The sequence below is a fragment of the Gopherus flavomarginatus genome, chromosome 10 (genome assembly GCF_025201925.1).
Source record: "Gopherus flavomarginatus isolate rGopFla2 chromosome 10, rGopFla2.mat.asm, whole genome shotgun sequence".
NCBI classification, from domain to species: domain Eukaryota; kingdom Metazoa; phylum Chordata; order Testudines; family Testudinidae; genus Gopherus; species Gopherus flavomarginatus.
In genome coordinates this window covers 23,415,999-23,443,011 of record NC_066626.1, presented here as the reverse complement: position 1 = coordinate 23,443,011, position 27,013 = coordinate 23,415,999, and the positions used below count along the sequence as shown (strand labels likewise).

Genomic DNA, 27,013 nt, shown 5'->3' with positions numbered 1-27,013 from the left:
TACTCGCTGGATAGCAATTGATTTATCAGGAATCGATATATCACGTCTCATCTAGACGTGATATATCGATTCCCAAATGCGATCCTGTTGACTCCGGAACTCCACCAGGGCGAGTGGCAGTAGCGGAGTAAACAGGGGGAGCCGCGGCCGTTGATCCCATGCCGTGAGGACGGGAAGTAAGTCGAAATAAGATGTGTTGACTTCAGCTATGCTATTTCCGTAGCTGAAGTTGCATATCTTACATCAACCCCGCCCCCTAGTGTAGACTAGGCTTTAGAATTCCCTGTCTAAGTCACTTAGGCTATGTCTATGCCACCGTGGTAAGTCGACCTATGCTACGCAACTCCAGTTACATGAATAACGTAGCTGGAGTTGACGTACCTTACACTGCAGGGGGTCGACAGGAGAAACTCCTTCTCGTCGGAGGTAGAGTACAGGGGTCGACTGGAGAGCAATCTGCTGTCAATTTGGCAAGTCTTCACTAGACCCGCTAAATGACCGCCGGTGGATCGATCTCAGAGCGTCAATCCCAGCCATAGTGTAGATGTAGCTTTAGAAATGACAGTGGGCTCCACTACTTCCCTTGGGAGTTTATTCCACAGCCTAATGGATCTCATAACCTAGAAGTTTTTCCCTGTGTTCAGTCTAACTTATCTGTTCCCAACATCATCCCATTATGTCAAATTCCTCCTAAAAAACTCTGCTTCGGGGAGCCACCAAGGAGTTGCAAGTGCCCATGAGGTATGTACAGGATAGTGACAATCATGAAGTTCCTAAATTGCCCTTTGTTACACTGTAAACGCAGGTGAAACTTTCCACACAACAATCTCATCCTATGCACACACAAGTCTTTATTGAACCCAGACTGATTAACGTCATTATGGCTTTGTTTGATCTGTAGGGAGCCAAATCATAATTAGAGAGCTGCTGAGAGGGACAGGAGGGAGAGGAGTCTGAGCTCCAGGGCAGAGCTATGGTGCAGATTCTCCAGCCTCTTGAAGCACCACTTCCTCTAAGAGCTGAGCTGTGAAGGATGGCAGACAGGGACAGCTGGGCTGGGGAGATCGACTCACAAAAACAGGAGACAGCTTTCTCACTCAGAGCACTGAACTCTTTCAGCCAGCTTGTTCAGTCAGTGTGATTCTCATGCGCACCGACCAAAACCAGTTTCACCACCTGTCAAAGCCCCAGCCCTTGTACTTAAAACTTCCTCATCCATATCTTCGTATCACACTATTGTTTCAGCCACCTAGTTACAATGGTTTCTTTACATTTATTCTGAATGTAAATCGGTGCCTATGCCTAACCCATAACAACAAGATTTAATCTAACCCACAACAACTGCTACTGCCTCTGCCACTCCTCATGCCAGGGACACATGCACAGGCCAATCTGTTACTCAGGTGGGACTTCTCTACAAGGAGGGGTAATGTGCACTTTGAGGGTGTGATTTCTTAAGCACTTAATTAATGCACATCATTTTAAGAGCTGCTTAAGAAATCACACCCCCATAGAGCGCATTACCCCACCATGTAGACAAACTGAGGTTATAATAACAGCCATACTGGGTCAGACCAAAGGTCCATCTAGCCCAGTATCCTGTCTTATGACAGTGGCCAATGCCAGGTGCCCCAGAGAGAATGAACACAACAGGTAATCATCAGGAGACCCATCCCGTCGCCCATTCCCAGCTTCTAGCAAACAGAGGTTCGGGACACCATCCCTGCCCATCCTGGCTAATAGCCATTGATGGATCTATCCTCCATGAATTTATCTAGTTCTTTTTTTGAACCCTGTTATAGTCTTGGCCTTGACCCTTCACGGGGTCAGAAGGTTATTACATGGGGGGTCACGAGCTGTCAGCCTCCACCCCCAAGCCCCACCCCGCCTCCAGCATTTGTAATAGTGTTAAATATAAAAAATGTGTTTTTAATTTGAAAGGGGGGGTCGCAGTCAGAAGCTTGCTGTGTGAAAGGGATCCCCCAGTACAAAAGTTTGAGAACCACTTCTCTTGCTTAATATATGCTGTACAATAGAAAGCTGCTAAAAAAAAGCAAATCAGCTATGCATTGTGGATCAACCAGTTTAAAAACCAAACCAACCGTATAAAGATTAATGATCTCTGTAATGCTGGAACAAATCAAACAATACACCTGCACCTGGCAGGCCCAAAGTGAGTATTTGTGTATATGAAATGGTTGGTTGACTCCAGCATTCAGACAGAATCTGGGAACATTTTAACAACCTCTGGGATTTGAAACAAGAGCCACCACCCACCCCAACTGAGCTAAAGTTTCACCTCTCCTCTGAACTGAGGCAATCCTAACTTCTTTGTGCCTGCTCAGACTGATTTAGGTGTGGACATTCTTCCTTTGCCTTCCCAACTTCCTACTCCTCTCTCTCTGACTCCAGCATGGCCTAAATTCCTCCCTCCTGGCTTTCTTCCATCCCTCTGAGACCCTCCAATAGCTCTTAGTTCTTCTCCATGGCCCTCCAATAAACCCCTCTCTTCCTTCCGCCTACCACAAGACCTCCTGCTCCTCTGCCTTTACCATGGACCTGCAACAGATCAGGCCTAAGTGGCTCATGGCCCGGAAGTGGGTGGCAAGGGAGCACCCCACCGGTTGAGAAAAACAAACAAACCACAATTGAGGTCACTGGGACCCAGCAGGAACTGGAAGAGGGAAGGGAAGGAGCAGCTCACTGCCCACTCCATCCTGCTGCCACCGCATCTATTATTCTCCTTAACTACTGAGCACAGGGCAAGGAGTAATGGGCTTAAATTGCAGCAAGGGAGATTCAGGTTGGACATTATGAAAAACATCCTAACTGTTCAGAGTGGTTAAGCACTGGAACAAATTACAGAGGGAGGTTCTGGAATCTCTGTCATTGGATGTTTTAATGAACAGGTGAGACAAACACCTGCAGGGATGGGTCAGATAATACTTAGTCCTGCCTCAGTGCAGAGGACTGGACTAGATGACCTATCAAGGTCCCTTCTAGTCCTACATTTTCTTCCTACATTCAGAAAAGCAAGACTTGGTACACTCCTTGCAAATAAATAAGATTGCATCAAAGAAACTACAGTACAGCCCATTGGAACAATCTACAGGGTCTCCAACTTTGACTAGCCACTCAGGTCAAAAAGGGGCAATGAAAAAATCTTTAACATATTGTAGAGACTAGTTCAGATCAGAGCAGCGGCTCTGACCAACTCTGATTGTGTCCTGCTACTACCTGATTTTTTCATATGCCAGGTGAGATTGTGGCACAAGGCAGGAAATTCTAATTGCCTACAGAAACCAGATTTTGACAGGCACTCTTCCGTCCACTAGTCCTCCCTGCCTCCTTCCTGTATTAGATAAAATGGCTCTCTCTGAGGGGTGGAGGTATGGCTACACAGTGAAAAGACACTATGTGTACTAATATGCAGCCCATGATATGTTTTATTATCTTCATCTTTCTAACTTCCAGCCTTGTAGACTCATCATGCGATCAAGGAGTTAAGCTGGCTCTTCCTTTGTATGTAGCTATATCAGTTACAACGATTCTGGAGGCAACACTAGGGCCCTTGCTTCCACCTGTACAACCACTAGGACATCAAATTATGCTCCATAGCAGTGGCTCTCCACCTTTCCAGGAGTCTGATTTGACCCGCATACCCCCAAGTTTCATCTTGCTTAAAAACTACTTGTTTACAAAATCAGACGTACAAATAAAGAAGTGTCACAGCGCACTGTTACTGAAAAATTGCTTACTTTCTCATTTTTACCATATAATTATAAATGAATGTCAATATAAATATTGTACTTACATTTCAGTGTATAGTATATAAAGAAGTATAAACAATTTTAGTTTGTAATGACTTTGCTAGAGTTTTTTATGTAGCCCTTTGTAAAATTAGGCAAATATCTAGATGAGTCGATGTACCCCCTGGAAGACTGCTACATACCCCCAGGGGTGCACATACCTCTGGTTGAGAACCACTGCTCCACAGCACACCTGTGCAGCCCCACTGTCTCCAAGGGAGTTGCTCAGGTGTAACAGGATTGGAAATTAGTAAATAATTCCATTGAAGTGCAAAAATGACAAGAATCCAGCTCACTCCATCTCAGCTACGTTGACTCATCACGTTTAACAGGAGTAAAAAGCAACACAAAATGATAGTCAAAGTCAGATCTGTCTTTGAATACTAATAGATCAGCTTAGTAAGACTATGCCTTTTCATATAGTCACTTTTCAGAGCAGAACCTCACTGGAACTGAAATTGCCCCTTGCGAACCTTAAGCCAATGAGAGTTCACCTGATGAATTTCTCTGGCATTCCCTTGTCAGATGTGACTGAAACTAAATCTTGCTGAAATTCAGTCATGTTTGGGAAGGAAAGCATCAGGCAGCACATAGCACACTGAACAACAATGGCGTACGTTTTGTTAAAGATACCAGGCCGAACCCTTTCTATTATGTAAAGCTCCAGGGGAAATTTAATGCCCAGGCAGAGAAGGTGACAAAACCTCAGTTCTTAAGATGTAATCGCTTTGCTTTGGCTGGTCACTGAACAACCATAATGGAGGGAGTCTTTGCTAGTGATTAGCGTAGGAGACTAGATGTCAAGACACTTAAGTTCTGTACTATTACTTGTTATGCTGCCTCAGGCAAGTCACTTATCTTCTTTGTGCCTCAGTTTCCCTATCTGTAACATGGGGATAATTAAACATACCATTGTAAAGCTCAATGGGAACCTCAGATTAAAGACACTGTTTAAATACAAGTTTTATTAACAGTTATTTTAAAGTGTTTTATTCTACTTTACACTGGTTGACAATACTTTTGTTAGCCCTGGAGCGCTTAATCTCTGTCATTTCCTCTACAGAGAATGGCTCAGGAACAGCAAAAAAGAACTCTGGTTTTCCGTGGGGAAAGAACAACGTGGATTTCTCCCACTAACCTCAGGGAACTTCTGGAGCTGAAGGCTATGTACCCTAAAGCACCTCTCATTGTAGGGAACACCAGTGTGGGTATGGAGGGTCTGAGGGTCTCTTGTCATTGTTACAATCCAGTTGAAGTTAATGGAAGTTGCAATGAAAATCAGGCCTTTGGTGCTTCAAACTGGGCATCCAAAGATAGGTACCCAAAATTAGAGGCTCCATTTGAATATTCAGGTCTGGGTAACTTACCCCAGTTCACACAGCACATCAGTGACACAACTGGGACTAGAACTCTGATCTATTGATTCCATGGTCAGAGGACTATACCCCACCCATTGACTTCAGTGAGATGACTTGCATGGAGTAACAACCATTCACATGAGTAAGAGTCTGCAGGGTAGACCTTCAGTTAGAACACTACAAGGATGACAAAGGACATGGTCCATATTGAAAGGACAAGAGTAGGAACTTCTATACATCTTATTGGGTTCCTCAATATTACAGATAGATTTTATTGTTACAATGTTATAATTTGAGCGGTTAAGTTAAGAGAGCAGCAAGAGTAGCAGAGAAGAGATAAGGGTGGGAAAGCTGATTGAATGAGTGGAGTCTTGAGGAAGGCTTGGGATAGAGCATTTCCAGTGTAGGTGTGCAGGGCACAGGGGTGAGTATTTCAGAGGTAATGCTGGGGGGGAGTGTACGGTCTGAACCCCTTCCTTCCGAGGGAGAGTGGTGCAAGTGGGTAGAATAAGAGCATGTCTCATTATATGGAATTCCAGACTGAGCTGTTATCTGTGAATTTGTTTACACAGTGAGGGTGAAACTGAGTCCAAAAAGATTTAAAGAGACTTTAATTTTCAGACACTACCCCCCACCCCCGTGCTCATTGACAACAGAATCTTTACTGCTTTTTTATTTGTTAATATAGCACCCATAAAGGTGACCACAGCACTTCACAAACCACTAAAATGGCAGGTTCTTGGGAGCTTGCAATGTAGTCTAAAGGTCTGATCCAGTGCCCATTGAAGTCAAAGTCCATTGATTTCTGTGGGCATCAGTCAAGCCCTAAATTAGCTGCATGGCAGGGCTGGGCATGGAGGATGAGGGAGGAAGTAAGCATATTACTACATATATGCACAGCTTGTTAGCTCCTTTTTGAAAATATATTAGGCAGGAGGTCAGTGATGGTTGTCACAGGCATAGGGGATGATGTGGGAATAAGCATAGAGATGCTGGTGGGAGAAGGAAACAGAAGAGTTATGCAGTTGAGCTGAGCTGGTGGAGTGCAAGACGGAAGCAGGAAGTAATGGATGACTAGGGAAGAGATGGAGGCAGGGGCACAATCCTGTAGGGTTCTAAAGCTGAGGTGAGGAATCTGAATTTGATATGGAAGGAGACAAGTGCAGGGAAGTGAGGAGCTTTGCAGAGCACTGGGAGATACTTTGCTGGCAGCTCATTCACTAGACCTGAGGGGCGCAGCATGAAAAGCAGAGAGTGCGGAGGGGAGGAGAGAGAGGAACATGGAATGGGAAAGGCAGCAGGATGGAGACTTTGGGATATTGGACAGGAAGAACCAGCAGGACTTTGCAACTGCTTGGCTATAGGAAGAATACAGGGAAAGTAATCCCATGTGACACTAAGGTCACAAGCCCTGGTGGCAGAAAGGATGGGGGTATGTTTAGTTCTTTAGATATATTCACAGTTCTGGAAATCTAACACAGCTGTTTTCTTCTGCTTTTCTTCAATCTCATTATAATTCTCTGTCTTCAGGACTTGAGATGAAACGTGATGATGTTCATCATCCAGTTTTCATCCATCCCACTAGGATTCCAGATCTGCATGTTGTGAGTAATACAAACAATGGTAAGTCCTTGATTTGCCTAAAAATCCTCTTGAGTAATGTGTTGTTAGACACCATAAATTATTAGAATTTTTGACTCATACGTACATGGAACATTTTATTCTCTAGTAGTGCTCAGTGCAATACGACCACTATCCAGTCTGTCAGCCTACCTGCCATATGGAGAGAACAGGATGGGGAGGTTCAAATTCTGAAACTCTGCTGCCATAAATTTCTTTGTTCAAACCATCTTTCACTCATTTTTCTGCAGGAGAGGAGCATGTGGGAGGGTCCTATAGTTTTTTCTATTGGTAGAAATTACAATGTTCTTTATCATAGTCATTAGTCTGGCAATGTCTACAATCTATATAGAGATGCTCATGCATAGATCTTTGATCCAATATGCCAAAAGATTTTCTTTGGAGCCACTGAGCCAAGTTCTCAGTTGGTCCAAGCCAGTATAATTCCATGGATACTGATTTACACCAGCTGAGTATCTGTTCCGTTATGTCATATCTTAATATGTAACATGGAATTGAAGCTGTAGCAAAAGTATGTGATGCACAGTTTTTTCCTGGAGGCACTGGACAGAGCTGTTTATAAAATTCAGACAAAGTGGGATTTTATTACAAATGGTTGTTTTCCTATTTGCTTTTCTCTTAGCTCTGGAATTGACATTGAAATAGATTTGTAAATCACTACACCACACACATCCACACAACTGTCCATTTAATTGTCACCTTTTATCAAGGTCCACATTAGAGAATGCCCTTAATGAAAGAAGGGCTTTTTACAACCACTGAAAACTTCCAAAATGCTCTACAAATCTCTACTGAAACAGAGCCTGATCCAACATCCATTGAAATCAATGGCATTGTTTCCATTGACTGAAATAGGTTCTGGGTCAGGCCCATGGGGCCAAATTCTGGAGTCTTTCAACAGTTTTTACTCCATCCTTAGCCTCACTCAGTCAGACTGCTATTTGCCTCATGGGAATTTACCTGAATAAAGATCTCAGTGTCTGGCCCAAAGAAAATTATCCTGTAGATTTGTGTGTGTGAAATATACCTGATGAAAGCTGACTATAGAAGCAACATTTCCATGGTCAGGTAGAGTTGTGATCATTTAAAGTGTGATGCTCCTATTTCACTATTTAAAATAATTGGGTTTCAGGACTAGTGATAGGTGCTGCCTGCTCTCTGGCCCAACTCAGAGACATCCTGATGAAAGTAGTCCCGGAGCTTCCAGAGGAGAAGACAAAGATTTTCCGTGCTCTCTTGCAGCAGCTGAAAACCCTAGCTGGAGAACAAATCAGGAGTTTGGCTGTATGTTTTCAATGATTATAGTAAACAGGCCAGCACTGAAAGTATATATCTACGATCTTCACTTACAAATCTGTAAAACTTGTTTAGAGAAGAGCTGGCTGTCTCTGGGGCTTGAGTAGCATCTCAGAGCCTTTCCATCTAGGTAACCAGTTCAAATCCAGTCCATGCTGGTAATGATTAAAAGGCATTACTATCTGATAGCTTATGTGAACTAAATCGGGGCTTTCTGTCATTACCAATGAACCGGTTTCCACAACACACTAATTGGCAGCACCCTTATTGGCCAAGAAGCCAAGGACTGAAGTTATCTTTGTCCCTCCAGAATGGGATTTAAGTACATAGGCATCCAGGGCCTTTCACATGGCACCTCTGACCATAGGTGCTGAAAAAAAATAGCAAGTGCTTAGCACCCGCCAGCAGCCAGCTCCCTTCCCCACCCCTTAGCACCTCCCACCCACCAGCAGCCCCAGCGGTCAACTCCTCCCCCAGCACTTCCCACCCACTGCGATCAGCTGTTCTGCAGCATGCAAGAGGCACTGCAGGGGAGGAGGAGGAACAGGTATGGGGCACACTTGGGGGGAGGAAATGGAACTGGGTGGGAAGAAGTGGGGCAGAAGGAGGGCCTTGGGAAACAGAGTGGAGTGGGGGCAGGGCCTGGGGTGGAGTGGAGGTTGAGCACCCCTGGGGAAAGGAGGAAGCCAGCGCCTGTGTCAGCTACTACTGAAATGCACAAATAATAGCAGAGTTTGCCAGATAAGCAGTGACACATGTGCCCACTTGCTGTGTGGAAGCTCAGAATCAAGATGTCCTTTGCTTCTCCTCACTTTGAAAGGCATTGCCTCTGACCCCACCCTTCCATTTTTCTTTAAAACTCAGTTGCCCTAGTTCTTTTGTGGCCTCTCCTCTCTGGCTGAAGGAGTGGCCTTTTCTCTATTTTTGGGCAGGTCATCTACCCGGGGTCATGTTGGTGTCCTTTGTCTGGGGTTATAGGTTAGGAACTTCCATGAGCTGTAAATTAAAATGAGAGGGAAATTATCATTTAGAAAAGTTTGAATATGAAACTTCAATGAAGTTTGAACAATAAATTACCCTAACTTTTTAATATCCCTAAAAATAGGATCATGTTTTAGATCAATATTGCTATATATGGAAAAGACAGCAATTAAAATAGCCTCTTCTTTTGTTAAAGTCCTTAGGTGGACATATTGTAAGTAGAGGTTCAACTTGGGATCTGAACCCTGTCCTAGCAGTTGGCAACTCTGTCCTCAGTCTGGCATCAAAAGGTAAGATTCAGCATCTCTCTGTTACGTATCTGTGAGAGCATCGCTGTAGAGCACAATTAGCAGTACAAGTGATGGGTATCTTCACTTGTTTCCTCGTTTCCTCCATGTTGGTAGACACAGGACAAAATTATTCTGGTGCTTTCCTGTGACTGTCACTGGCAAAAAGTGTTAGCTAATGCAGGCTGCTACATTCCTTCCTGCTGCCAGGTGCAAAAGGGAACAAAACTGGCAGTGCTGTGAAAGTGAAGTGGAGGGGCAAGGAAGAGAAAGATGTCCATCTGGTATCAACAACCTCCCCACATTGCTGCCAGGCCAGACTGGCCAGCTTTAACCTACAGTTTCGTACACCCTCCCCATGGTTGCTTTTGCTGCTAATGTCTTACCCAGCCTGAGAAAACACATACCTTATTTTCATACATTTTGAGCACCCACTTCTCCCTAGTGATGTCACTGGGATTATGCAGGGGAAAGGAGTCAGCACTTCTGAAAATAAAGTCCAAGTATTTCATGCTGGCACCTAAAATCAATGGCCACTTTGAAAATCTTGGACTTAATGAGTAGCAGCTTTGAACCAAAGATGTTCCAGGATAATTTGCTCATCATGGTAATTTCTGCCTTTAAAGCTTCCTGCATGTTAGCTGTTTAATGTCCTAAATGTTTTTGTTAAAAGCTTTTGAGTAAAAAGAGGAGAGCTACTTAATCAGCTTACTAATTTGTCTATCTATTACTGACACTAAAATCAGCACTATTCAACATCATGCATACAGCAGAGTGTTATTAGCATTTATTATTTGTATAGCATCAAAGTGCATGCTACTGAACAGGGACAACAAAGACAAGTGTCCCTACTCTGGAGAGTTTACAGTCTTAGACTGAATCCTGAAACGTGCTGACCACACTCCCTTGACTTCCATGGGAATGGAGAACTTTAGTTTTAGACCAGGGCAAGCGATTTGCATGCCCGAGAAAAAAATGGCAGCTCCTGGTCCAAACAAGCATGGAGGATGTCATTTTGTTCTACAAAATAGTGTCCTCCAGACAGCATGACCTCACATACAACACCTGGAAGACACCATTTTGTGGAACATGAGGCATCCATGTGTCTAATTGAATACACAAGGCATGTGCTGCAGGAAGGAACCAAGGTAAGCAGAGGTCAGTCAGAGGTGGCCACTGGCCAAATTCCATTAAACTTATATATAGGAGAAAATAGTAATTCTTCGAGTGCTTGCTCATATCGATTCCAATTAGGTGTGCGCGTGCTGCGTGCACGCTCGTCGGAAGATTTTTACCCTAGCAACACTTGGTGGGTCAGCTGGGTCGCCCTCTGGAGTGGTGCCTCTGTAGCGCCGGATATATATCCCTGCCGACCCAACAGCCCTTCAGTTCCTTCTTACCGCCTGTGACGGTCGTTGGAACTGTGGAGCGTGGCTTTGCTGATCTCCACATCCCTAGCTTCTCGTAATTCTTTGCTCTTTACTGTGTTTATAGTTAGAGTTCTTGTAGTTATAGTTAGTGTTAGTACTTCTATTCATAGTTAGTGTATATAGTTGAAGGGGGGATCAGGGATTAGCCCCTTTCCTCCACCCCGGTGTGAGCCCATGCCCAAGGCACTGGGATTCAAACCGTGCTCGGCGTGCCAGAAGCCGATGCCAATAGGGGATCCCCACGACTCCTGCCTTAAGTGCCTAGGGGAATCCCACCTTTTTGACAAGTACCGCATTTGCAAGTCATTTAAACCAAGGACAAAGAAGGAGCGGGACTTTCAATTGAAGCAGCTCCTCATGGAGTCTGTACTTAGTCCTGCAACATCGGTACTGAGCGCCCAACAGACTGCCTCAGTAAGGAGCACCCCTGTAAACTGACAAACCTGTAAGTCTCTGGAATAGAAAGGCTTGAGAGAATTAACATGGTACACTTTAGGCTTTAGTGAGGAATTGGGAAATGCTATGAGGTAGTTTACAGCTCCCAGGCGCTCTTGGACCGTGAATGGCCCTTCCCATGATGCTTCCATCTTATGGGCCTGTTGCGCCTTCAAGACCATAACCTGGTCTCCTACCTTGAAGGAACGTTTTCTGGCATGTCTGTCATACCAGGCCTTTTGCTCTTCCTGAGCATCCTTTAGATTTTCTCTAGCAAGGGCTAAAGAGTGTCGGAGGGTGCTTTGTAGGTTGCTTACAAAGTCCAGAATGTTAGTTCCTGGAGAAGGCGTAAACCCCTCCCATTGCTGTTTCACCAACTGTAATGGCCCCTTAACCTTGTGACCATACACAAGTTCAAATGGTGAAAACCCTAAACTGGGATGTGGTACAGCCCTGTAGGCAAACAGCAACTGCTGCAACACTAGGTCCCAATTATTGGAGAATTCGTTGATGAATTTTCGTATCATGGCCCCCAAAGTTTCATTGAACCTTTCCACCAGGCCATTGGTTTGATGGTGGTATGGGGTGGCAACCAAGTGATTCACCCCATGAGTTTCCCACAGTTTTTTCATGGTCCCTGCCAGGAAATTAGACCCTGAATCTGTAAGGATGTCAGAGGGCCAACCTACCCTGGCAAAGATGTCTGTTAGGGCCAGGCACACAGTGTTAGCCCTGGTGTTGCCTAGAGCTACTGCTTCTGGCCATCGGGTAGCAAAGTCCACTAAAGTCAGTACGTACTGCTTTCCTCTGGGCGTCTTTTTTTGGAAAGGGCCCAGAATATCCACAGCTACTTGCTGAAATGGGACCTCAATTATGGGGAGTGGCTGGAGAGGGGCCTTGACCTGGTCTTGAGGCTTTCCCACTCTTTGGCATACCTCACAAGACCGGACATACTTGGCAACGTCCTTGCCCATCCCCTCCCAGTGGAAGGACTTCCCCAACCGGTCCTTGGTTCTGTTCACCCCAGCATGGCCACTGGGATGATCATGGGCTAAGCTTAAGAGCTTCCCCCGGTACTTAGTTGGAACCACCAACTGTTTTTGCGGCTGCCATTCTTTCCGGTGTCCACCAGAAAGAATTTCCTTGTATAAAAGTCCTTGGTCTATAACAAACCGGGATCGATTTGAAGAGCTGAGAGGCGGTGGGGTGCTCCGTGCCGCCGCCCAAGCTTTCTGAAGGCTGTCATCCGCTTCCTGCTCAGTCTGGAACTGTTCCCTTGAGGCTGGGGTCACCAGTTCTTCCTCAGACTGTGGACTTGGGCTTGGTCCCTCTGGAAGTGATGTAGGTGATGGGGTTGTTTCCGTTGCTGGTGAACCGCTCTCCGCTGGTGCACCTGAGGGTATTTCAGGCTCTGGCTGAGCCTTTTGGGTATGGCTGTCTTGTGCTTCTGCCAGTTCTGGCTCGCTGGCGCCCTCTGGCATTGAGTTTGAAGATGGGGTTGCACTTGCTGGTGCTGGTTGCTGTTCCAGTTCCGGGCCTGGGACTGGAGATGCTGTGGCTGTTTCAGTGGTAGGCATGGAATCCGGGTCCACTACCTCTGTCTGGGTCTCTGGTAACACAGACGGGGCCTCTGTGGACGGCTCAGGAACAGGAATGGGTCTGGAAGCTTGCCTGGTTTGGCTACGTGTAACCATTCCCACTCTCTTGGCCCGCCTCACCTGGTTGGCCAAGTCTTCCCCCAGTAGCATGGGGATAGGATAATTGTCATAGACTGCAAAAGTCCACATTCCTGACCAGCCTTTGTACTGGACAGGCAGTTGAGCTGTAGGCAAGTCTACAGCTTGTGACATGAAAGGGTAAATTGTAACTTTGGCCTTTGGGTTGATGAATTTGGGGTCAACGAAGGATTGGTGGATAGCTGACACTTGTGCCCCCGTGTCTCTCCACGCAGTAACCTTCTTTCCACCCACTCTCAAATTTTCCCTTCGCTCCAAGGGTATTTGAGAGGCATCCGGGCCTGGGAATCTTTGGTGTGATGGTGGTGTAATGAATTGCACTCGCATGGTGTTCTTGGGACAGTTGGCCTTGATATGTCCCAGTTCATTACACTTAAAGCATCTTTCATCTGATGGGTCACTGGGCCGAGGTGAGTTACTGGAGACTGGTGAGGTTGAAGGGTAGGGTATCTGTGGCTTTACTTGGGTGGTATGTGGGGTCTTTGGCTGTCCTCGGTTGTAGGGTTTATGGTCTGTGTGCCCCCTGGGGTAATCGTTCCCCTTGACAGTAGCTTTCTTGCTTTCTGCCAGTTCCATCCATTTGGCTCCAATCTCCCCCGCCTCAGCGATATCTTTGGGATTTCCATCTTGTATGTACCGTGTGATGTCTTCAGGAACACCATCCAAGAACTGCTCCATTTGTATGAGGAGGTTCAGTTCTTCCAAGGTTTGAATGTTGTTTCCTGTTATCCAGGCCTCATAGTTTTTTGCAATGCAGTAGGCGTGTTTGGGAAATGACACCTCGGGTTTCCACTTTTGGGTTCTGAAGCGCCGACGGGCATGATCTGGGGTTATCCCCATTCGGTATCTGGCCTTGGTTTGAAAAAGTTTATAGTCATTCATTTGCAGCTTAGGCATTTCAGCTGCCACCTCTGCTAAAGGTCCACTGAGCTGTGACCTCAATTCTACCATGTACTGGTCTTCGGGGATGTTGTACCCAAGACAGGCTCTTTCAAAATTTTCCAAGAAGGCCTCGGTGTCATCACCTGCCTTGTAGGTGGGAAATTTCCTGTGCTGTGGAGCAATATTTGGCGCCGGGTTGTTAGGGTTGGCTGGCACATGCAACCCAGCTTTTGCCATCTCCAGTTCATGTTTTCTCTGTTTTTCCTTCTCTTCATTCTCTTTTTGTTGTTTTTTCCATTTCTTTTTGTTGTTTTTCCATTTCTTTTTGGTGTCTTTCCATTTCTTTTTGGTGTTTTTCCATTTCTTTTTGGTGTTTTTCCATGTCTCGGCGGTGGGCCGCCTCTTCTTCTGCTTGTTTCCTTCGGTAGGCCAACTCTTCTTCTTCTAGTTTTCTTTTGTGTGCTGCCTCTTGGGCTGCCTGTTCTCTTTGGAAGGCTGCCAGTTTCATGCTTTCTTCCTTTTCTTTCATCTCCATCTGTCGCCTGTGTTCAGCTTCTTTGATTTGTTCTTCGGCCTCAATTTTTGCCTTAGAAGTCATGGTTCCTGTTTTCTTGTGTTGGGGTGCCCTCCGGTGTTTATCTTCTGAACTGCAGGTTCTGTTGCCTTCTGAAGTCTGCCTAGCAACAGTGCTTTTTTCCTTTTCTCTCTCTAGCTAATGTTCAATGAAAGGAAACCAGAAAAACCACTTTATTTGCATGCATATAAGTGCTGGTACTTGCCTCCTAATGGGAGGGCTATTGCATAACAAAAGACCCTTAACATGCAAGCCACAAACTGCCAGAGAGAGCAGAAAAAAAAAAATTCTCTCTGGTTCCCTTTTAAAACCAACTGTTTCTCTCTGCTAAAAAGCCCTTAGCAGAGAAAAGAAAAATATAATATTTCTACTGGCTTCTGGATTCTGTCTATCTCCCACCAGCTGCCACTCATGTAATAACCTTAGTCCCAGATTTGGACCTTAGCGTCCAAGATATGGGGGTTAGCATGAAAACCTCCAAGCTTAGTTACCAGCTTGGACCTGGTACTTGCTGTCACCACCCAAAAAATTAGAGTGTTTTGGGGCACTCTGGTCCCCCTGAAAAACCTTCCCTGGGGACCCCAAGACCCAAATCCCTTGAGTCTCACAACAAAGGGAAATAATCCTTTTTCCCTTCCCCCCTCCAGGTGCTCCTGGAGAGATACACAGACACAAGCTCTGTGAACCCAAACAGAGTGAATCTCCCTTTCTGTTCCCAATCCTGGAAACAAAAAGTACTTTCCTATTCCCCCAGAGGGAATGCAAAAATCAGGCTAGCAATTTAACACACAGATCTCCCCGATTCCTTCCTCCCACCAATTCCCTGGTGAGTACAGACTCAATTTCCCTGAAGTAAAGAAAAACTCCAACAGGTCTTAAAAGAAAGCTTTATATAAAAAGAAAGAAAAATAAGTACAAATGTTCTCTCTGTATTAAGATGATACAACACAGGGTCAATTGCTTAAAAGAATATTGAATAAACAGCCTTATTTCAAAAGAATACAAATTAAAGCACTCCAGCACTTATATTCATGCAAATACCAAAGAAAAGAAACCATATAACTTACTATCTGATCTTTTTGTCCTTACACTTGGAAACAGAAGACTAGAAAAAAGAAACTACTTCTCCAAAGCTCAGAGAAAGCAGGCAGCCAGAAAACAAAGACAAAGACACTCAATTCCCTCCACCCAAAGTTGAAAAAATCCGGTTTCCTGATTGGTCCTCTGGTCAGGTGCTTCAGGTGAAAGAGACATTAACCCTTAGCTATCTGTTTATGACAACCCCTTCGGCACCGGATCACTCCGGTACCAAGAAGGAGTCCCGGCACCGACCTCTACTGGCACCGTCTCCTCAGCACCGCTCCCTTTCCCCGACTGGGAAACGACATAGTGCTCCGACTCCGGTCTTGCAGAAGGAGCACTCATCTAAGACGGTTCGTCAGGCACCATCATCCGCTGTGGCACCGTCGAAGCCAGCACCGCAGATTGCAGCTCCAGCTAGCGCGGCACCATCGATTCTGGTCTCACAAGGGCCGTTGAGTCTGGTGTTAGACAGCTCCCCGGCTCCGGCTGTGGTTGAGCTTGTTCTCCTTTCTACGCCGGAGACCTTCTCTACGGCAAGGGAGCTCATTGCTATGATGGAACCTATATGTCCTCAACCCCCAGCACCGCCGGTGCGGGTTGTTCAATCCATCGGCAAGCCGGCCCTTGTAAGGCCTCCTTCCATTGGTCCACCAGAGAGACGTCATTCCAGATCACGGTCTCGCAGATGCTCTCGATCACGTTGTTCCTGCTCCCGGCGCCGCTCGCAGTCCCAGCACCGCTCTCTGTTGCGGTACCGGTCTCACTCGCAGCAACGTTCAACATCTCGTTCACCGGACAGATACTCCTGATACCGATCTGGCTCTCGGCACCGATCTCGGTACCGTGTATCCTGCAGTCACTCCAGGCGAAGGGACTCGAGATCCTGGTCGACCTCCCGCCACCGGTACGGTAGAAGGTCCCGGTCTCACTCGCTGTACCGCCATAGCTCCCGGTACCGCTCCCTGGTACCGCCCCGGGATCAAGCATCAAGAACAATGGCGCCCTCCCAGGGTCTCTCGGCACCACCGTGGCCTTCGAGACACACATCAGTATCGTCTCAGGCTGGCAGTGCATCCTACCATCAGGAGGGGGACTCTGACATCCCCAGCCGATATCCGGAGAGACAAAGCCACGAACAAGGGCCTCATCACTGGTCCTTCTGGACACCATGGGCATACCACCAGGCCCAAGGTGCTCCATCAGTGGCTCAACGCTTGGCCCCATCAGAACACAGGGGACCAGGGGTGACAGTGAGCCACCCTCTCCCTACTGGCATGGACGAGGCTCCAATTCCCTCTGCAGTCACCGAGGTTCCACCTGATACAGATGACGCCCCTCAAGTGCTCGACCTACCTCAGGACCCGTTGGTCCCGGGCCTCTCCTCCTCCTCCTCACCTGATGAGGCGGTAGCAGGAACATCCTCCTCAGGCCCTCCACCAGTCGATCTCAGAGCCCATCAAGACCTCTTGAGGCGGGTGGCCGAGAATATGAACTTGCAGATGGAGGAGGTCACTGAAATAGAGGACCCAGTCGTGGACATCTTATCAGCTGATGCACCCACTAGAGTGACTCTCCCATTCATCCGCACTATACAAGCCTATGCGGACACCATTTGGCAATCCCCAGCGTCAATTCCACCTACAGCTAGGGGAGTACAGAGGAAATATATGGTCCCCTCAAAGGGGTATGAATATCTCTGCACCCACCCACCTCCCTGCTCTCTGGTTGTCCAATCGGTGAACGAACGGGAGCGTCATGGCCAGCAAGTATCAGCTTCTAAGGCGAAGGAGGCTAGATGCATGGACCTCCTAGGCCGCAAAATATACTCGGCTGGGGGCCTCCAGCTTAGGGTGGCAAACCAACAAGCCCTCCTAAGTCGGTATAACTTTAATAAGTAGATGTCCGTGGGGAAGTTTACTGAGCTTCTTCCTCAGGAGTACCGTCCAGAGTTTACGTCCCTGCTTGAAGAGGGCAAAAAGGTAGCAAGAACCTCCCTCCAGGCTTCTCTGGATGCAGCGGACTCGGCTGCCAGAACTCTGGCATCCAGAGTGACAATGAGGCGTATCTCCTGGCTCCAGGCTTCAGGCCTTCCCCCTGAATTGCAACAGACCATTCAGGATTTACCCTTTGAGGGCCAGGGCCTTTTCTCAGACAAAACCGACCCCAGGTTGCAAAGCCTGAAAGACAACCGGGTCATAATGCGCTCTCTGGGTATGCACACGCCAGTGACCCAACGAAGATGCTTCCAGCCCCACCCACACCGCCCTTACAACCAGTCTAGGCCGCGTCAGGATGTTACCAGAAGGCGTGGCAGGGGGAATCGGCAGAGGCAGTCTGGTCCTCAAGGAACCCAAAGTCAAGTGCCTCCTAAACCACCAACGGGGCCCAAGCAAAACTTTTGATGGGATGCCCGAGGATGGCCCACTAGTTATCCTACCGGATCCTTCTCCCTCCTTTTTCAACCGCCTCTCTCATTTCCTCCCTGCCTGGTCCCAGCTAACCTCAGATCGTTGGGTCCTCCGCACGCTGGAAGCAGGATACCACCTCCAGTTTGTTTCAACCCCCGCCACATCCTCCCTACCCTTCCCTCTTCAGGAACTCCTCTCACGAGCAAGTCCTCTTACAAGAGGTCCAAGTGCTCCTAAAACTGGGAGCCATAGAGGAGGTGCCAAACAACATGAGGGGCAAGGGATTCTATTCCCGCTACTTCTTAATCCCCAAGGCAAAGGGAGGTCTACAACCAATCCTAGACCTGCAAGAACTCAACAAATTCCTGATAAAGCTGAAGTTCCGCATGGTATTCCTTGGGATCATCATCTCATCCTCGGATCCAGGAGACTGGTATGCCGCCCTCGATATGAAGGACGCTTATTTCCACATCGCCATTTATCCACCACACAGATGGTACCTCCGTTTTGTGGTCAACCACCAACACTTTCAGTTCATGATACTTCCCTTTGGCCTTTCTACAACTCCAAGGGTCTTCACCAAATGCATAGCTGTAGTAGCTGCCTCCCTCCGGCGTCGTCAAGTACACGTCTACCCGTATCTCGACGATTGGCTTATTCGAGGGACTTCCCAGTCACAAGTATCGCAGCACCTGTGCATCGTCAGAGACCTCTTCAGGAGCCTAGGCCTCATGATCAACACAGAAAAGTCTACTCTGACACCCACGCAGAGAATAGACTTCATCGGAGCTGTTCTGGACTCCAATCTGGCCAGAGCCTGCCTCCCCCAGTCGCGTTTTCAAACGATGGCTTCAATAATTTGAAGTCTTCAATCCTTTCCAACAACGTCGGTGCGCACTTGCCTCAGCCTAGTAGGTCACATGGCCTCCTGTACCTTCGTGACCAACTACGTGAGGCTACATCTCCATCCCTTCCAAACCTGGCTTGCTTCAATATACCGTCCACACAGAGACAGTCTGGATTCGGTGCTCACTATTCCCAGGAAGGTTCTCGACTCCCTCACTTGGTGGTTAGACGCCTCTCTGCTTTGCGCAGGGATGCCATTCCACCCACCACAACCCTCGGTGGCCCTAACCACAGAGGCATCATCTCTGGGTTGGGGTGCCCTCCTCGGGAGCCTTCACGCTCAAGGCCTCTGGTTGCCCGAAGAGCTGGCCCTGCACATCAACGTGAGGGAGCTGAGAGCAGTCCGTCTAGCATGCCAGGTGTTTCGGGACCATCTACAAGGCCGTTGTGTATCAGTGTTCACGGACAACACAACGGCCATGTTTTACATAAACAAGCAGGGCGGAGCACGCTCCTCCCTCCTTTGTCAAGAAGCCATTTGCCTCTGGGACTTTTGCATAGCCCACTCTATTGATTTGGTGGCATCTTTTCTCCCAGGAGTCCAGAACACTCTGGCAGATCACCTCAGCAGGTCCTTCCTGTCTCACGAGTGGTCGATATGCCCGGATGTTATCCATTCTGTTTTCCAGAGGTGGGGCTTTCCCCACATAGACCTCTTTGCCTCTCGAGAGAACAGGAAGCGCCAGGTGTTCTGCTCCTTCCGAGGACACTCCCCGGGCTCCCTCTCAGACGCATTCCTGATCCCGTGGAAGAGGTACCTACTTTATGCCTTCCCACCGTTTCCGCTCGTCCACAGAGTCCTACTCAAGCTCCGCAGGGACAGAGCCCACCTGATCCTCATTGCTCCAGCATGGCCGAGGCAGCATTGGTACACCCTGTTGTTCGACCTCTCAGTGGCAGACCCAATCCCCCTGCCACTCTGGCTGGACCTCATAACACAGAACTTCGGCAGGCTTCACCATCCGGACCTGCAATCTCTTCATCTCACGGCATGGCTGCTGTGTGGTTGAGCCAGTCTGAGTTGCATTGCTCTGCCTTGGTACAACAGGTGCTCCTGGGCAGTAGGAAGCCTTCCACGAGGACGACACATCTCACCAAGTGGAAGTGTTTCTCCTACTGGTGCGCTCAGAGTAACTTAGTCCCCAGACAGGTATCTGTCCCCACTGTCCTGGATTACCTATGGTCCCTGAAAGAGCAGGGCCTGGCGGTCTCTTCTATAAAGGTGCATTTGGCAGCTATTTCCGCCTTCCACTCGGGGGAAAGTGGCAGTTCAATCTTTTCTCACCCCATAGTTTCCAGCTTCCTTAAGGGATTGGAGCGGTTGTACCCTCAAGTCAGACGCCCGATCCCTACCTGGGATCTAAACCTGGTGCTAGCCAAGCTTATGGGTGCCCCTTTTGAGCCTCTGGCCACCTGCTCATTGCTGTACCTCTCCTGGAAGACAGCCTTCCTTGTCGCTATCACCTCGGCAAGACAAGTATCGGAGCTTCGTGCTTTGACAGTGGATCCCTCATATACGGTATTCCACAAGGACAAGGTACAGCTGCGACCACACCCCTCTTTCCTCCCTAAGGTGGTGTCTACCTTTCATGTCAATCAAGACATCTTTCTCACAGTCTTTTTCCCCGAAGCTGCACTCATCGCGTCGGGAACAACAACTGCATACCTTGGATGTCCACAGGGCTCTCGCCTTTTATATCGAGAGGACCAGAGCCTTCCGACGTTCGCCTCAGCTCTTTGTAGCGGTGGCAGACCAGATGAAAGGCATGCTGGTCTCTTCCCAAAGAATTTCATCTTGGGTGACATCCTGCATCCAAACATGCTATGAATTGTCCCACATTCTGGCTAGCCATCTCACCGCCCATTCTACTCGGGCACAAGCCTCATCTGCCCCTTTCCTAGCCCATGTCCCCATCCAGGAAATATGTTGCGCTGCTACCTGGTCATCGATTCACACCTTTGCCTCACATTACGCATTGGTTCAGCAGTCCAGAGATGATGCAGCCTTTGGCTCAGCAGTTTTGCATTCTGCAACGTCTCACTCCGACCCCACCACCTAGGTAAGGCTTGAGAATCACCTAATTGGAATCGATATGAGCAAGCGCTCAAAGAAGAAGAGACGGTTACTCACCTTTGTAACTGTTGTTCTTCGAGATGTGTTGCTCATATCCATTCCAAACCCGCCCTCCTTCCCCTCTGTCAGAGTAGCCGGCAAGAAGGAACTGAAGGGCCGTTGGGTCGGCAGGGGTATATATCTGGCGCTATAGTGGCGCCACTCTAGGGGGCGCCCAGCTGACCCACCGAGTGTTGCTAGGGTAAAAATCTTCCGACGAACGTGCATGTGGCGCGCACACACCTAATTGGAATGGATACGAGCAACACATCTCAAAGAACAACAGTTACAAAGGTGAGTAACCGTCTTTTCATTGAGCACTCTACAGAGAAATTATATGCACACTAAAATTGCCATTTTAAACAAAGCCGTTAGATAATTACATACATAATTAATTTATTTGAAATGTTACTGTTTTCTAAAACAAGAAATCTATTTAACTGTTTAAGATATTTAAAAACAAGATGTTGCCTCTACTGTTTTCACTTCATTAGTACACCTGAATCTTTTCCTGTTTTAAGTGTATCCTTGAAAATTGCCTTTTTTTATATATGCTTCTCTTTCACTTGTTCTCCTGTTTGGTACCATACACTCTCTCACCAGCCACTGCTTTGCAAAACAATATTTCTTTGTAAAAGCCTATGACTTAAAGCTTCCAAACAGGTTGCTATATAATGCCCAGTTTGGAATCATGAAAGTCTAATTAATGGCAAAACAAAAGTGCAGAGAAGTAAAGAAAATATCAAATACACCCAGCAGTTGTTCACAGTGATCACTGTTACCTACCTTTTCCTCACCAGTGCTATATCCTACAGCTTACACCAAGCCAGAGCGAACTCTCACTGCAAATGTAGAATGGAATACACAAGGCATGCAAATATACAGTCAAATCATTTGCGATAGACCAGAGCTAGCAAATTTATTTGTTTTTTTAATAGCAGTATTACAATATTAGAAAATAAAACTTTTCATCTGTCATCTAAAAAGTTGTTGCATACCTTGCTAAAATTGTCACTGCGTGCCACTGAGTTTAGAGCTGGTGAAATCATTCATTGTGAAGGATTTCTTACAGATTTGAGCCCTTTTTTCTTTTTTGTGAATCTGTATTTGAATACTCATGGGAAAATTTTTACGGGATTAGTGTCATTCCTAGATACCTAAGTACTAGAGTATGAATGTAGGATGTATTTTCTAGTATACTTTTCTTTCACAGATTAGATGATTTGCATCTGCAAAGTGCAGACTTTCCTTTCACACTCCACATTCTCTAACAAACTACACTTCTCTCCAACAGATGGAACACGACAGATTCCTTTAAATGATCAGTTTCTTGCTGGATATGAAAATGCAGATCTTAAACCAAAAGAAATCATAGTCTCTGTTCTCATCCCATACTCTAAGAAGGTAAGTGCTCTGGCGTCCTTTCTGGGCTTCTTTTAACAGGGTGTGCTATACGTAATGTTACAGAGCCTTTGAACAAAAGGGAAATCATTTTAATATGCACTGCAAGAACTTCAGTACCAACGTCACCTGGGGACAGATCCTGCAGATGGTTATGACACAATTAATCCTTACGAGCAGTACCACCGACTTCAGTGGGGTTACCAGGGCTGGCCTTAGGGAAAATGGCCTCCATGGATGCAGCACACCCCCTCCTACACTGCTCCTACCACCCGCAGGTGTCCCTCCCTTGCCCCTGGCCTCAGCAGGCTCCCCAGGCACTTCCCCTTCACCCCTGACCCTGCACCCTCCTCCTGTGCCCACGTGGGGAAACTGACCTGGATGCACAGAGCAGCCAGCATTGCTGCTCACTCCCCCAGACCCTGCCAGAACATTGCTCCTCCGCGCACCCCTAGAGGGCTATGGGGAGGTGAGAGAGTGAGGAGCAACATCAGGACTCCCTGAATCTAGGTCACTTTCCCCACCTGGATTGTGTAAGGGGAGGGCAAGAGATCAGCAGAAAAATCCACACCCCTGAGCAACATAGTTATACCAACCTAACCACACACAAGGGTAGACAGCACTATGTCTATGGGAGAGCTTCTTCACTAAAAAGAAGCTGTAGCGCTGAACAGGAGAAGCAGAAGGTCCCTAAAAGTGTGGGGGGGCCACTGGTGCCCAAACCGTGGCCCCACCTTCTGTGCTGCCCCTTCCCCTGAGCCCTCACACCATCACTTCCCTCAAGGCCCCACTCGCTCCTCTCCATCCCCTGCCCCTGGTCTCTCGCCCCTACAGCCAGTAAAAAATGGAAGAGTTGGAAAATGAAGAAGGGACACAACAGGTGGTCACTGAATGAGAGAGGGCAAGGAAAAAGAGAAGCGCTGCTAGTCCTACAGGAAGAGGGGAGGAGTCAATGGAGGCAACACCAAATTTGAGCCCCAGGAGGATTGCAAGGGTGAATAGGAATCGAGAGGACTTGCAGCCAGTGGGTGCAGGGGATAGACCGGAGAATCACACTGTCACCAGGAAACGGCAGGTCTACATGATTGGGGACTCCTTACTGAGAATAATAGACAGGCCTGTAACTAGAGCTGATCCAGAGAACAGAAGGGTGTGCTGTCTGCCGGGTGCTAAGATACGGGATGTGGACCTGAGGCTGAAAAGGATCCTAATGGGAGCGGGAAAGAATCCATTGATTGTCCTTCATGTGGGAACGAATGATACGGCTAGATTCTCGCTAGAACATATCAAAGGAGACTATGTCAGACTGGGGAAGACGCTTAAGGAAATCGAGGCTCAGGTGATCTTCAGTGGGATTCTGCCGGTTCCTAGAGAAGGGCAACAAAGGTGTGACAAGATTATGGCAATCAACAGATGGCTCAGGCAGTGGGCTTTGGGATGTACGGCCATTGGGAAGCGTTTATGGATAGAAGACTGTTCTCTCGGGATGGACTTCACCTGAGTAAGGAAGGAAATAGATTTCTAGGATGGAGGCTCACCCAACTGATTAAGAGAGCTTTAAACTAGGAATTTGGGGGAGATGGTTGGGAGATGTCCAGGTGATCTCTATGCCAGAATTTAACCTTGAGAGGGAAGAAAACAAAGTAAGAGGGGATACAGCCGTGGACAGAAGAATTGACATAAGGAGGAAGGGTAGTGTAGATACCAGTCTAACAGGTGATGCTGGTGGTAGAATGTCTGTGCCTAACCGGGTAAAGAATGTCAGTGAAGCCAAACGGCAAAAATTAAGATGTCTGTACACTAATGCAAAGAGCCTAGGTAACAAAATGGAGGAACTAGAGCTACTGGTGCAGGAAGTGAAACCGGATATTATAGGGATAACAGAAACATGGTGGAATAGTAGTCATGACTGGAGTACAGGTATTGAAGGCTATGTGCTTTTTAGGAAAGACAGAAATAAAGGCAAAGGTGGTGGAGTAGCATTGTATATCAATGATGAGGTTAACTATAAAGAAATAAGTGATGGAATGGATAAGACAGAGTCTGTCTGGGCAAAAATCACACTGGGAAAGAAAGCTACTAAAGCCTCCCCTGGATAGTGCTTGGGGTGTGCTATAAACCGTCGGGATCTGATTTGGATATAGATAGAGACCTCTTTAATGTTTTTAATGAAGTAAACACTAATGGGAATTGTGTGATCATGGGAGACTTTAACTTCCTAGACATAGACTGGAGGACAAGTGCTAGTAAGAATAATAAGGCTCAGATTTTTCTGGATGTGATAGCTGATGGATTTCTTCACCAAGTAGTTAAAGAACCAACAAGAGGGGATGCCATTTTAGATTTGGTTTTGGTGAGTAGTGAGGACCTCATAGAAGAAATGGTTGTAGGGGACAACCTTGGTTCGAGTGATCATGAGCTAATTCAGTTCAAACTAGATGGAAGAATAAACAAAAATAGATCTGGGACTAGGGTTTTTGACTTCTCGAGGGCTAACTTTAAAGAATTAAGGAAATTAGTTAGGGAAGTGGTTTGGACTGAAGAACTTGTGGATCTAAATGCTGAGGAGGCCTGGAATTACTTTAAGCCGAAGCTGCAGGAACTGTCAGAAGCCAGCATCCCAAGAAAGGGGAAAAAAACCACAGGCAGGAGTTGTAGATCAAGCTGGATGAGCAAGCATCTCAGAGAGGTGATTAAGAAAAAGCAGAAAGCCTACGAGGAGTGGAAGGTGGGTGGGATTAGCAAGGAAAGCTACCTTAGTGAGGTCAGAACATGTAGGGATAAAGTGAGAAAGGCTAAAAGCCATGTAGAGCTGGACCTTGCAAAGGGAATTAAAATCAATAGTAAAAGGTTCTATAGCCATATTAATAAGAAGAAAGCAAAGAAAGAAGTGGGACTGCTAAACACGGAGGATGGAATGGAGGTTAAGAATAACCTAGGCATGGCCCAATATCTAAATAAATACTTTGCCTCAGTCTTTAATGAGGCTAATGAGGAGCTTAGGGATAATGGAAGGATGACAAACGGGAATGAGGATATGGAGGTAGATATTACCACATCTGAGGTAGAAGCCAAACTTGAACAGCTTAATGGGACAAAATCGGAGGGCCCAGATAATCTTCATCCAAGAATATTAAGGGAACTGGCGCATGAAATTGCAAGCCCATTAGCAAGAATTTTTAATGAATCCGTAAACTCAGGGTTTGTACCGTATGACTGGAGAATTGCTAACATAGTCCCTATTTTTAAGAAAGGGAAAAAAGGTGATCCGAGTAACTATAGGCCTGTTAGTTTGACATCTGTAGTATGTAAGGTCTTGGAAAAAATGTTGAAGGAGGAAGTAAAGGACATTGAGGTCAATGGTAATTGGGACAAATTGCAACATGGTTTTACAAAAGGTAGATCGTGCCAAACCAACCTGATCTCCTTCTTTGAGAAGGTGACAGATTATTTAGACAAAGGAAATGCAGTAGATCTAATTTACCTCGATTTCAGTAAGGCATTTGACACGGTTCCACATGGGGAATTATTAGTTAAATTGGAAAAGATGGGGATCAATATGAAAATTGAAAGGTGGATAAGGAACTGATTAAAGGGGAGACTACAACGACTCGTACTGAAGGGTGAACTGTCAGGCTGGAAGGAGGTTACTAGTGGAGTTCCTCAAGGATCAGTTTTGGGACCAATCTTATTTAACCTTTTTATTACTGACCTTGGCGCAAAAAGCGGGAATGTGCTAATAAAGTTTGCGGATGACACAAAGCTGGGAGGTATTGCTAACACAGAGAAGGATCGGGATATCATATAGGAATATCTGAATGACCTTGTAAACTGGAGTAATAGTAATAGGACGAAATTTAATAGTGAAAAGTGCAAGGTCATGCATTTAGAGATCAATAATAAGAATTTTAGTTATAAATTAGGGACACATCAGTTGGAAGCAACAGAGGAGGAGAAGGACCTTGGAGTATTGGTTGATCACAGGATGACTATGAGCCGCCAATGTGATATGGCCGTTAAAAAAGCTAATGCGGTTTTAAGATGCATCAGGGAAGGTATTTCCAGCAAAGATAAGGAGGTGTTAGTACCGTTATGTAAGGCATTGTTGAGACCTCATCTGGAATACTGTGTGCAGTTCTGGTCTCCCATGTTTAAGAAGGATGAATTCAAACTGGAATAGGTTCAGAGATGGGCTACTAGGATGATCCCAGGAATGGAAAACTTGTCTTATGAAAAGAGACTCAAAAAGTTTGGCTTGTTTAGCCTAACCAAAAGAAGGTTGAAGGGGGATATGCTTGCTCTTTATAAATATATCAGAGGGATTAATGTTAGGGAAGGAGAGGAATTATTTAAGCTTAGTACCAATGTAGACACAAGAACAAATGGGTATAAACTGGACACTAGGAAGTTTAGACTTGAAATTAGACGAAGGTTTCTAACCATTAGAGGAGTGAAGTTCTGGAACAGCCTTCCAAGGGGAATAGTGGAGGCAAAAGACATATCTGGCTTTAAGACTAAGCTTGATAAATTTATGGAAGGGATGGTATGATGGGATAGCTTAATTTTGGCAACTGATCTTTGATTATCAGCAGGTAAGTATGCCCAGTGGTCTGTGATGGGATGTTAGATGGGATGGGATCTGAGTTACTGTAGTTTCCTCAGTGCTGGCTGGT

At 46.6% G+C, this 27,013-nt stretch overlaps 1 protein-coding gene across 1 annotated transcript in view; it reads left to right on the top strand.

Annotated features, from left to right (window-relative positions):
* Positions 1–27,013, top strand: part of AOX1 (aldehyde oxidase 1) — a 198,677-nt gene that overhangs the window by 115,077 nt on the left and 56,587 nt on the right. Inside the window, exons 40-44 of the mRNA XM_050916607.1 lie at positions 4,873–5,017; positions 6,698–6,790; positions 7,941–8,092; positions 9,282–9,375; positions 22,234–22,343. Coding sequence (XP_050772564.1) covers positions 4,873–5,017; positions 6,698–6,790; positions 7,941–8,092; positions 9,282–9,375; positions 22,234–22,343 — 594 coding nt within the window. The remainder of the gene's footprint in view (positions 1–4,872; positions 5,018–6,697; positions 6,791–7,940; positions 8,093–9,281; positions 9,376–22,233; positions 22,344–27,013) is intronic.